The sequence below is a fragment of the Phyllopteryx taeniolatus genome, chromosome 4 (assembly GCF_024500385.1).
Source record: "Phyllopteryx taeniolatus isolate TA_2022b chromosome 4, UOR_Ptae_1.2, whole genome shotgun sequence".
Taxonomy (NCBI): domain Eukaryota; kingdom Metazoa; phylum Chordata; class Actinopteri; order Syngnathiformes; family Syngnathidae; genus Phyllopteryx; species Phyllopteryx taeniolatus.
The window spans coordinates 12,777,699-12,790,771 of NC_084505.1; the positions used below are offsets into that span (position 1 = coordinate 12,777,699).

At 40.0% G+C, this 13,073-nt stretch overlaps 1 protein-coding gene across 4 annotated transcripts in view; it reads right to left on the bottom strand.

Moving 5' to 3' along the window:
• The window catches only part of pkd1a (polycystic kidney disease 1a), an 87,749-nt gene that overhangs the window by 42,601 nt on the left and 32,075 nt on the right, over nt 1–13,073 (bottom strand). For all 4 annotated transcript variants that reach the window (XM_061769598.1, XM_061769597.1, XM_061769596.1 and 1 more), the window contains 8 exons: nt 12,693–12,943; nt 11,241–11,501; nt 10,983–11,151; nt 7,175–7,352; nt 4,183–4,397; nt 3,735–3,856; nt 3,487–3,637; nt 787–1,049 (listed from right to left, as the gene is read on the bottom strand). In XM_061769598.1, the coding sequence (XP_061625582.1) occupies nt 787–1,049; nt 3,487–3,637; nt 3,735–3,856; nt 4,183–4,397; nt 7,175–7,352; nt 10,983–11,151; nt 11,241–11,501; nt 12,693–12,943 (1,610 nt within the window). The remainder of the gene's footprint in view (nt 1–786; nt 1,050–3,486; nt 3,638–3,734; nt 3,857–4,182; nt 4,398–7,174; nt 7,353–10,982; nt 11,152–11,240; nt 11,502–12,692; nt 12,944–13,073) is intronic.

Here is a 13,073-nt window from a genome sequence, read left to right on the forward strand (position 1 = left end):
GAAAAAAAAAAGATTTGCCTGACTTGACGTCACGTTGCTTGTTTACTGTCTGGGCTTCCTTTATATTACAGTCTGTTTTAGTCTGTGTAGTGTTCTCAAGAATCAGTCTTGTACTGTATTTCTTTTTTTATTCACTTTATTTACCAAACGATCTGCACACAGGTAGCGTCTATTTAACATGAAACTACATTCATGTCCTTTTCTTCGCCTATTTTTGACATAATATTTTTACATAGTGCCCCGTAGTGTTCCGACTGAGATACCACAGTTGGATAAAATTGTACCTTTATAACATGACGACAAACCTCTGTTCCTCTTTTTTCTAATTAATGCCCTATGTTTTTGATACTCACAAAAAATAAGTTTAAACTGAGATCTATTTATATTTGTGTTTGAAATTGCCTCACTAGACAGAAAAATGCAGAAAATGCAGTTTCCTGCTATATTCACAATGCAAATTTAAGAAAAATACTGATGATCTTAAAGAGGAAAACAATTGGTCATTCATGATTAAGTGTACGTCTCATTTTCTTGTGTATTCATAATTGCTCTTTAACCAACCAAAAATTCTGAGGATCTACTTCATTAAAAAGCTAAACAACTCAACTTGACTCTTTGTAGCGGAATGGCAAACAGCTGCAATCCCTTAGCTGTTCATCCAATCTGCCCGTAAACAATGTCAAATTAAATCTGGAAGTCATTTAACTATTTCCATTTGAAATATTTCACATCCAAAGACAATCACTGAAAATGCTGACTCTGACACACAAAAAAAAAATCTCTCACCAGAACATTTGCAGCTGGTCCTGCAGGCAGTGTGAAGGCCACCTCGTCCTGTAAGGTATACTGAGGTCTCAGAGCACCAGGCGGGAGGTGGTGAGCTTTGGTGCAATTAGGACAGGAAGATAGCTGACAAGGACTAAAGAGGTCCAGGCATCGGTGCTGGAACGGACACCACTGTTGTAATCGGGGGCAAGAGGGTGGATCAACGTTCCTGCTGTAATCTGGAACACATATCGCCACTGGTGCGCAAAGTGGACCATGACAACCTAAAGCAGAACATAGTTTATTTTATGATTTTATTTTTAGATCACTGATAGTACCGTATTTTCACGACCATAAGGCGCACTTAAAAGTCTTACATTTTCTCCAAAATGGACGGGGCGCCTTATAATGCGGCGCGCCTTATGTGTGCGCCGAGTTCCAAAATTTGTAAATGTTGTTGTGCGACTTTGATGAGCGCTCTGCTTGACTGACTGGGAGCATTTCCTGCCGACACGCTGCTTATATAGAGGAAAGGCGGACGTTAAAGGGGGAAGTGTGCGCGTGAAAGATGACGCTAAAGGCACGCCCCCAGTAGGTATATAGCGGCGGTATGTGCAAAACAACATCGGTTTGGCTAAGGACCCCCGAAAATGGCACCTACAAAGAGACATGCTTACGAAGCACAGTTTAAACTTCAAGCTATCAGTTACGCAAAGGAACATGGGAATCGAGCAGCCGCAGCCGCGAGAGAATTCAAGATCAACGAATCCATGGTTCGCAAGTGGAGGAAGCAGGAAAACGAACTTCGCCAAGTCAAGAAGACGAAGCTGAGTTTCCGCGGAAACAAGGGGAGGTGGCCTGAGTTGGAAGACCAACTCGAGCAATGGATTAATGAGCAAAGAACAGCCGGGAGAATCGTCTCTACAGTCACCATTCGAGTTAGGGCAATAACTCGGAGCTTGCCATCATTCCGGAAGGCTTGACGAAGGAACTCCAACCACTGGACATCGGTGTAAACAGGGCGTTCAAAGTGAAGTTGTGAGCGGCGTGGGAGCCATGGATGACAGATGGCGAATGCAGCTTTACTAAGACTAGGAGGCAGCGCCGGGCGAGTTACGCTACAATTTGTGAATGGATTGTGGATGCTCGGGCTAACGTGTCTGCTTGCATCTCTGTTCGAACTTTCGTAAAAGCCGGCATCATTTCTGAGGAGCCGCACGGCAACGAGACTGACTCTGACAATGACGAGAGGGAACCTTGCGTGTTGATGGAGAACTTGCTCAGCTGTTCATTTTGGATACAGAAGATGAGGACTTTGATGGATTTGTGGATGAAGATTGATCAAAAAATAACGTGAGTACATTGTTAAATACTTCAACGAAGTACAACCGAACTTAGTTTTGCTCCCGCTGCCTTTTTAAAAACACACGCTAGCATGCATGCTAGCGTATGTTTTAGCGTGCATGCATGCTACCGTATGTTTTAAGCTAGTGTATGTTATAGCGTGCATGCGTGCTACCGTATGTTTTACAATAATACAGTGCGCCTTATGTATGTGTTAAATATAAAAATAGTCGTAACTGAGACTGCGCCTTTTAATACGGTGCGCCTTATGGTCGTGAAAATACGGTGTTTATTACAAAATATACACTCACTGGTTTCTTTATGAATTAGATCAGATTAAATGAGATACAATACAAAACCTGTACCACTAAATCCCGGCTTCATAGAGGTGATAATAATCAGCTTTGATTGACACTGTCAAGAGAGGTATTCATTTAACAATAAGATTATAATTGTGTCAGTTGATGGTGCGGTAAAGTGCACTGCATCATATTGAGAGCTAGAGTTAACCCCTGTTTAACGTGGGGGATACGTTCCAAACCCACCCGCAATTGGTGATTAGCGATACAGAGAAACCTTTTTTATTTTTTTATTTTGTTTTACCTCTCCCATACACTTCAGCACATTGAAAATTATTAAAACACATTGTAAACATATTTGAAGACATACAAATATTAAAACCATAAACTGTATAAAAATACTGTGGATATTGTGGTGTCTGTGTAAGATACATGCATGTGCCTTTAAGAGGCGGGGCCTGGTGGGGTTGCATGTGACTTTTACGAGGCTGCGTATAAGTCTCTGTGTATGAAATGTGGCAAGCTTGTGCGTGAGTGTGCTCATTGTCTGTGTATTACTGTTCTCCCAGTGTTCAATAAACAATAAAAAAGGGCATCGGCAACTGTCTCTATATCCTTTCCTACATGCAAAGGCATTACAGTAAGTAAGTATGCTGTAAAATCCTTTAAAATAAGATCGATTTCAAAAACGTAATACGGACGAAGAACCAAGATATTGTGGAGATCACTGTATTGTTAATACTTTTGGTATCCTTTAGGCACGTGGGAGGGACAAATTTATGTTTTTCAGAGTGTCATTTACATGCGGTACACCTTAAATCAGCACATCTTTGATCTTCTGGCACATCTGTGCATTCATAGAGATGCACAAGAAAACGGACAGGAGGCATTCAAGCAGGAAGGTTCTGCTCATTCAAAGCATTCCTTCATGTTTGCCTCCATAACAACACAAGACAAGCTTGGCCAGTGTGTGCCTGGTTTTGTCTAGGTGTGAGAGCAGGTGCGTTTTTTTAGCACCTGCTGATGCACAACAGGAATGTCCGCTTGTTTTTATGGGTCATTTGTGGTTGAGACTCACCGGGCAGGAGCAGGTGCAGGCCGGGATAATAACAGTGAGGTCGGTAGATCTGGAGTCGGATGTGAACATGTGAGCTAAGCTCCCGCATGACAAACTCAAGGGAAGACAGACGACCCGGCTGACCAAAGCTCAGTGCCGGGAACAGCATTAACTGAAGGAGAGATATGACAACCAAATAGAAACATGTCAGAAAGAGACTCTGATTTGAGAGATAAAATTGGGAAGAAAAAGCTGATATTTCTCCTCACTTCTATGCCAATGCTGGGTGTTTGTGCAGTAGAGAATGGAGCAACTGGCGCTTGAAGCAATGAATTATGGGAGGGAAACACTGCCAATCCAACCATGTAGATCCCTGCATCTGGAACTTGTACTAATAGAAAGAAAACAACAACAAAGAGAATAATAACATAAATCAAGAAAGAAAATTAATCAATTTGTAAAAATAAAAAGCTATTTGCAGTTTCAATACCCCACAAATACTGAAGCTATATCTCAGTGTAATCTAATTTGCATTCCATTTTGCATTCCAACACGGAATTGGACAAAAGTGCAACAAACAGTGTACCGTATTTGTAGGAAAGTTGTTGCATTACTGTTTTATCACACCTTTGACGCTACCCCCACAAAATGTCAGAAAACTGGCAAAGGTTTTTCACCATGTTGGCCATCTGAAGTACTGTACATCTGAAAACATACCTTGAGGGCTGTACTGACAGACAAATGCACGCTGAGTATTGCATGGGTGCAAACTGGTCTGAGCACGCTGATCAAGGGACACACAAACGTTGCCACGGGAGATCGGGAAACGAGGCTGCGGGCCTTCCTCTCCATTCTGGGCCTCAAAACCGTTGACCCATTGCAGCCTGCCCGGGGAAGTGACATCGCTCAAGCCAAGCCACACTCCTCTTTCCCTGGGGAAGCAAGAGACAGGTTGCATAATGATTAAATGCTCAATTCTCAGCGCTGTGGTCGCTCACGTTAAAATGTTGAAAAACAAGAAAAAGGTTTAATATGAAATTTTAAAATGCATCTACTAATTACTGTCAGATCTTCTGTAACAGCTCTCTTTACATGACTTTCAGACATAGAGACAGGCTGATAGATTAGAAGGACAGTGCAATCGATGGCAGGGCTGAGAGCACAGTTTGACAGTGTGCTTTGATTTGGGTCCAGTGGGATATCTTGGTATGTCATTCTTATTTGGATACATTAATTGCATTTTCACATCACAGCTTCCCTAATGGACCTTTTCTCTCAATCTATTTAACTGTGTAACAGAACACAAAATGCTCTTCAACACAAAAATAAAGCATTGAAGTCAGAGCAAAAATGTTTTTGTACATTTTGTTTGGTGTTTTAATGTATAGTTTTGAGAAAGGCATTTTTTCCCAACTCTGCCTTCTTTTACTTTTTTTCAGTTATTTTGTCCACTTTTCACATCTGTGAAAACGATGTCTGAAGTGGATAGGGGTTAAAATACAAGCACAGAAAATCCAAAACAGTCCCAGGCAAAAAATAAATAGAGAAGGAAATAAAAAAGTTCCTTATGTAAGCAAGGGGGCGGCATGACAGAGGAGAAGACAGGGTGGGGTGAAACTCCATTACAGCAGCTTTTTCCGCTCTCTTCCACTTCAGTCTACAACAATCTACATGCACACACACACACACTCATTCGCGCGCGCACACACACACACACTCATTCGCACACACACAAACACACTTAAGAGCTCTTCCTCGTAGGGTGTCTAAGTTACCATGCAGCTGTGCTTTTCCAGATGTGGTGGTCTTGACCTTTTAAGCTAAACACCAAATTTATAGTCTCAACTATAACAAGATGAATCCAGCGTACAATACAGCTCACCTGATATAAATCACCTCCTATAATGTAAACTACAATCCAAACACATTCAGTACCAGGTGTGTGTGTATTTTTTTTATATATATATAGGCTAGGAAGAATGTATTCGCCATTCAAATCAATTTGCGAAATCCAATGAAAAAAAAGACAAAATTAAAATCAATCGCATTGGATTGGAAGCGAATTAACTGATCTATCTTTTTCTGACAGGAGCTGGAATGAAAGTCATCCAGCCATGTCCTTGTTGACCTCTAGCTGGTTTGACTTAAAGCTCATGTGCAGTTGTACAGTAGCCCTAATGTATATTACGTAATGTATACAGGAGCCGTCTCAGCTGAGACCACCAAGACCTGCTTAAACAGGCCTCGGCTACAGCAAGGGATCATGATGATTAAAGTACTGTAATTTCTCATGTATAATGCACATCCCCCCCCCAAAAAAAAAAAAAAAATGTCAAAAATCAATAGTGCGCATTACACATATATAGGTATAGGGGAAATGGAAAAAAGTCACATTTTATAAATGTATGCCACCATCTAGAGCTTATGAAAAAGCTGTACACTTTCATTCCAATATGCCACCTCCACCTAGAGGTTATGAGAAAGGTGTACACTTTCTTTCTAATATGCCAGCACCACTTAGAGGTTATGAGAAAGGTGTAGCCTACACTTTCATTCCAATATGACTGCATATATGTACAGTTGTGCTCATAAGTTTACATACCCTGGCAGAATTTGTGAAATATTTTTTTTTCTTTTTTTTTTTTTTAATAAATACGACTGATGACTGAACAACAACCATCATGAATTTTGGTTATGTTTTGTTTAATGATAATGCTTTTCTGAAATGCTTGACAGTTTGAATCCCATTAAAATAAATGTTAATTTGTTTCGCCTGGCCCTTCATGTTTTCTTTAAAGAATTGTGTCCATCTTACAGATTCTGCCTGGGTAATCAAACATATGAGCACAACTGTGTGTTTTCTCATTTACTAAATAAAAGTAGGGCTGTGAATGTCAAAATAAGAGCAAGTAAATAAAAAGAAAGTATTACATGTTCAAATAAAGTGCTTAACTTCAGAATAATTCTTTGAAAAAACTAACAAAATACAGATAATACTTCATTTATTGATCATATGGGTAGAAGCAAAATCATTCATTGTAAAAATGCATTATATATAGGTCGAAGGGTTTTCCAGAATTTTTAGGTCAACTTTGGGGGCGCGTATTATACATGGGTGCACATTATACACAAGAAATTACATTATCATACGTCATTTTAAACTAACAAGAAGAGTTTTCACTACTTTTTTTCCCGGAGGGAAAAGCCGACAACCGCCCACTTACTTTACTTTGTGACTAAATCTGCAACCTCAAAAAACTGAACAGGAATTAAACAGGGGGCTATTGATAGTTTTCAAATAATCAAATTGGACTTTTTATTTGTTGGATTATTATTTTGGAATAGTCCAAGCAGTAAGAGATCAAATTGATTTGATAATCGGTCGTTTACGGCGTCGTGTGCAGATAGATAGATAGATAGATAGATAGATAGATAGATAGATAGATAGATAGATAGATAGATAGATAGATAGATAGATAGATAGATAGATAGATAGATAGATAGATAGATAGATAGATAGATAGATAGATAGATAGATAGATAGATAGATAGATAGATAGATAGATAGATAGATAGATACACACACAGATTTTGAACATGGCCACTTTGTGTCAGTCTGATGAACACTAAAACCCACACCATATCCCATGTAAAAAGAGATCCCAAAGACACCGCCGCCTAAACACTTAATTGAGACTGAAACACTTACTGTGTGACTTTATGAGCTAGCAGGTTGCGCAGCGTGTCATCTCTGACTATTGCCAGATCCCCGCCACGGTCTAAACATTGTTGACGTGCATCGGTCCAGCTCATCTCCCCCAGAACAATCTCAAAACAGCATGAGGACTCGATATGGTAGACACCATCTTTTGGACAGTGAGGAGAGGCTGGCAGAGGAAAAAAAAAACATTTTTGACAAATTAGAACTTTTTCTATGCAAGGATCAGAAAAAGATACACTCTCCACCAAAGGCATAGGAACAATGAGCCCAATTCCTTAATTTTTGCTTTACACTGAAAACATTGGGGTTTGTCATAAAAAAAAGAAGAGAACATTTCAGCTTTTATTTCCAGGTATCATATACACCTAGCTGGATCTGGTACAAAAATGAGAAGGAATGATTTTTTTTTTTTCTTGTTGATGAGAAAACATTTTAAAACAGGTAGACTTAGACTAGAGGGACTAAAGAAATAGAAGTAAAGACTTAATTAATATTCAGGTACAAATCCTTTGCTGCATCAAGTCTGTGACCCATTGACATCTCCAAACATATTTTGTTTGTGATACGTTTCCAGGCTTTCTCCACAGCCTCTCAGTTGTTGTACATTGTTTTCTTTTTTTTCTTCTTTTTTTTTTTTTGGGGGGGGGGGGGGGGGGGGGGGGGGGTGATACGGCCAGTCTCCTCATTAGCACCCTATATGGGATTTAGGTCTGGAGATTTACTTGGTCAGTCCAAAACCTTGCACTTCCTACTTCATCCTTGGCTTGGCTGTGTGTTTTGTGTCATTGTCTTGCTGCATGATGAAGGATCTCTCAGTTAGTTTTGTTGCATTTTTCTTTTTCTGTAGACTTCTGAGTTATGTGGGTGTTGCTATCATGTGTAAAATCAATGAGGACTACTGAGCTTGTCCCAAAAGAAGCCATGCAAGCTTCCTCTGTGTTTCACAGATGACCTTGCATGTTTGGGATCATGAGAAGATCTTTATTTCTATTTTTTTTGTCAAAGCTTTAGCATTTCCATTACTTTACTTACACTTAGGACACACCCGGACAACAAAACATACAGTACCTGTCTATTACAAGTCTTAAAACCTTTGTTCAAACTGGAAACGTTTGGGTTTTAACAACACTTGTCATCTGAGTTATATATCAAATCTAGATGTATACCTGGGAAAAAACTGAAATCGCTGTATTTCTCTGTGTGTATGTTATCATTTGCTTAAATCTACCTTCCCATTTTTAGTAAAAACAAAACTTTGGGGGTTTTTTTCACGTGGGTACACCAAAGTAGAGGTGTAAACAATCAATTAATTAACAACTAATCCATTTTCAAATTAGTTGATAACTATTTTGATAATCGATTGTTTGGAGAGCTTGTTTAACTTAAAATGATCTAAATACTCAGAATTTTAGCCTCTCAACAGTAAATATTCTCAGATATTTGTATTCTTCCATGAAAGCAGACTGATTATCTTTGTCTTTCATCAACATGAGACATTTACAAACTTCTTGTACTTTGGAAAAAAATTATCAATTATTTATTCATATTTTCTAACATGTCACAAACCAAATTAATAAGTGAATCATCATCAATTCATCTTTTTTGCACTTTCTGCACTGTCCATTTGAAATACTGTCCTGTTTTTGAATAAAGGGGGGGTTCAAAAAGGTTTTTAATTTGATTTAATTAATGAATTAATTAATGAATTAAGTAATTTCCTTTGTTGAACTAGGTAAGGGAATTAAGAACAGTTTCTCATTTCCATCGATTAATCGAAAAAAAATCGACAGATTTATCATTTACAAAAATAATCATTAGTTGCAGCCCTACACTAAAGTACAAAAACTCTTTAGTGCCTTTCAGTCTGCGTGTCAGCCCTGTGGTTGACTGGTGAGCAGTCCATGGTGTACCTTGCCTCTCACTGGAAGTCCGTTGGTGTGAACTCCAGAATGAATGATATACTGTATGTAATGGAAAGATACATCTGAACCAAGCCAGTTTCCCCAACGATTGACCTCTAGCCAGAGCTCATACTGTACATACACATCACTGTGCATTCTTGTGACTTGGGCTGTAGACAAAGTTACTTCCAACAAGCCAACAATATGACATACTGTAAAGGTGAAGTCTTATGTAGCAGAACAAACTTTCTGTGGTGTCCATTCTGTTCTCTAAAGCCTGCTCCCATGCATATATAATTTAACTAAAGATCACGAAACATCCTGTACATATTTACAGACATGCAAACACCAAATGCAAGAAGAAGGTGACAAAAAAAACAAAACAAAAAACATTGATCCCCGCCCCCAGTCCCCCGCAGAGATTTTATTTTATTTTAACATAATTAAGCAATCTGGAAGACTCTGAAGAGTACAATAAGGGAAAATTAACAAATTTTCCTTTACGCGTGTATTTACACCGCTCAAGGGCATGTTGAAATTTGCCTCATTTCTTTGCTTTTTTGTTTTGGCTTCCAACTTGAGCCAGGCCCATCTCCACCTGCACCTAATGCCTGCTTCAAGCTGTGCCACATGAATGGCATCTTCCTCTTTAAGCACTCATTTTGGAAATAATTAACGAAAATCATTGTCTGTTTCACTTCCTTTTTTCATTATTACCAACTTCAAAGGCTAATCCCAAATGCATCCTCCAGGAAAATATTAAGTACAATATTTTTCTGTTTTTATTGGCCATTTCTGAATTTGAAGTTAGTTCATTCTGTGTTGTGACATAATCCCTAACATCACTCCGTCGCTTAATACCTTTAACATTAACATCTGTAAACTAATTAGATAATTGTAGACGTGTTACCTAATTAATACAAAATGTACTAGCGGATCAGCTCTTGTCGCCAATGTTGCGTGTGCAACGCGGTTCCGCTGGGACTGAAACCAGGGCCACCAGCCGCAGCACCTCAATGCGAAATACAAAAGACCAGTGCGACAAATACGACGCGGGCTGATCTGATGAGCAAAAATTTTGCTCAAACATAAGAGTAGCAATAGAGGATGTCCGCTCCAGAGGTGGGTAGAGGAGCCAAATATTGTACTCAAGTAAGAGTACTGTTACTTGACAATAATATGACTACTCAAAAAGTAGTCCTCCAAAAAAATACTTGAGTAAGAGTAAAAAGTACACAGTGAAATAATTACCTAAGTACTGAGTAAATACCACAAAAAAATAAAATAAAAAAATTTCAATTTACTGCACGGTGTTTTCTCAACTTAAAAGTGAGCTGAAATATCCACGTTTTAGGCGACAGTGTCAGACAAATACTACAATACATGAAAGCTGTTGTTTTTGTTTGTCTAAATGTAAACACGAGTAGCACGGCGTTGCCTTCAATGGTAACGAACGACCTTCCAAAAATGGTGGCCATTTAGGCATGACGATCAGCCGGGCTGACTTATCTAGTGTTCATACCTATGCCCGGGAAGCCCAATAGAAGACGACGTGTGAGGTCATGTGAATTTCTTTTGTCGTTTGATTGGTGAACTAGACTTAAACGTCACTGGCGCTTAAATTAGATTGCCGCAAACAGCGCCCATTGCGGAAGTTGAAGTCGTAGTCTCACGTACGAAATAGTTGATAAATAAGCAATAATTGATAAAGTAGCGAGCGACATTTAGATCATTGTAATGTAGTAAAAGTACCGTCACCGACAGCTGCCGCCTCCCGGAAAAAACTCATCGGATGTATACGATTCACGTAAATGGCCTTTTTTTAAATTCAAAACGGCGAATTTACATACTGTGCTGTAAGCGCTGGACGGATTTCATGGAATTTTTTCCCTCACCTTTAGTGACCTGCACATCATCTTTTGCAATCTGCCAGTCTACATTTAGGCCAAGAGATCCCCAGCTGACAAGCGTGACTTCCAGGCTTCCATTGACCACAGTAAGAGGTGGGCAGTGCAGCTCCAGTTTAGGAGGAAATGCCACGGTCACTTCTCCACGTGCAGATACCTAAACATATTAAATGCATAATCAGTCATATGAAGACTGTGTATCTTTTTTACAGGACAAAAAGAAAATCTCAGTTGTGTGCCTCTCACCTCCTTGTGTCCAGCCCAAGCTATCACACTGACAACATACTGTCCTGGAAGTCCGTATTTGTGCATCGCCATGGTGACGTCTGTTGCTGAGGTGTTGACACGAGGTGAAAGGTCACCAAACTCCCAGGACAGCATTACTGGCATGACGGAGGACACGACTGAAAAACTGATGCTGTTGTGAACGTTTTGCAGTGGGAGGGCCTTCAGTAAGATAGAGAAGTCTACTGCAAATACATCTTGGGCTAGAGTCCACCCACATTCCTGTGACCCATATGAGGAACCAGAGCAGAGACAGGAGAGAGAGAGAGAGAGTACTGTAATTAAAATAACACTTTTTACTCCTACGATACTTTATTTTTACAATTTTAAATAAAAGGTAGTTGTATAAAATTTGCCCTGTCTTCTGCTATGCAAAAAAAAAAAAAGTATCTGCGCGGCCTGGTACCAAATGGCCTGCAGCCCAGTGGTTGGGGACCACTGATCTGGAGCAGTTCAGAAATGACAAAATGACATACAATATCTAATTAAAATACATCATACTCACCACAGATAGCAGATCGCTACAGACATGTTTTAATAGTTGAAGTTGGCCCTAACAAGTTTTGCTCTGACAAAAATAATGATGACTGTCATCGAGGGCCAGCGCACTGGCTACTTGGCGATTAATTTAAAATCTGATTGGTTAAAGAAACAGTCCCATTGCTAATATACATAGTTTAATCGGTCAGTACTACTGACTGGGACAACAGAAATGCTATGAAATTAAAAGGATACTCATTCATTCATTCATTATCCTCAGTAGGGTCGCGGGTGTGCTGGTGGCCTTTCCCAGCTAACTCTGGGCGAGAGGCGGGGTACACCCTGAAATAGTCGCCAGCCAATCGCAGGGCACATATAAACAAACAACCATTCACACTCACATTCACACCTATGGGCAATTTAGAGTCTTCAATTAACCTAACATGCATGTTTTTTGGGATGTGGGAGAAAACCGGAGTACCCGGAGAGACCCCACGCAGGCACGGGAAGAACATGCAAACTCCACACAGGCGAGGCCGGATTTGAACCTAGGTCCTTAGAACTGTGAGGCAGATGTGCTAACCAGTCATCCACCGTGCCGGCTAAAAGGATACTGTTGGGAATAAATTAATGCAATTCTATACAACACAGAGTATGTTGTAAATGCAGGTCAGTGTTTTTGAAAGTGTTTAGGATAGCAGAAAAGAACTTGCTGGCCCTGACCGCTCACCACTGCTTAACACTGACAATTGTGTAAAGGCAGTTTTAGAACAGCTGTTATATTGGAACTAAAAACATTGTCCAGGTGTACCAAGTAAAGTGCCCTGTGAGAGTATAACAGACAGTACAGAAAAGGGAACATGAATAACTACTGTATGTACACTAAACAGGAGTAACCAACCACCAAAGACGATTGTTCATGTCAGTGCGTACCTTCATGACACTGGGGTTGGTACAGGCAGCAGAACACTGAGATTCACTGATGAAGTTGGGCTCAGAGTTTGTACTGCAGAGACACTGCTGTCTTGCCCCTAGGCCGCCATAGCGGTGTGACGCAGCAAAGCAAATGCTGTTACACTGTTCACGCGTGAAGTTGCCCGGCGTGGAGGACGAGAAGATGACAAGCTCGCTCCGCCCCCCTCCTCCACTGCTGCTGTCCTCAAGACAAGCGGCATAATTTAGACCTGGAAAAGGACAAGTGATTTACGACTTTGACCTGCATTAAATATCGTCTCTCTTTATCTCCACCAAAGAAGAAGCCTTTCACCAATGCAAAAATGGACTTCCTTGAAACATGGAAGAACCAATTCTATT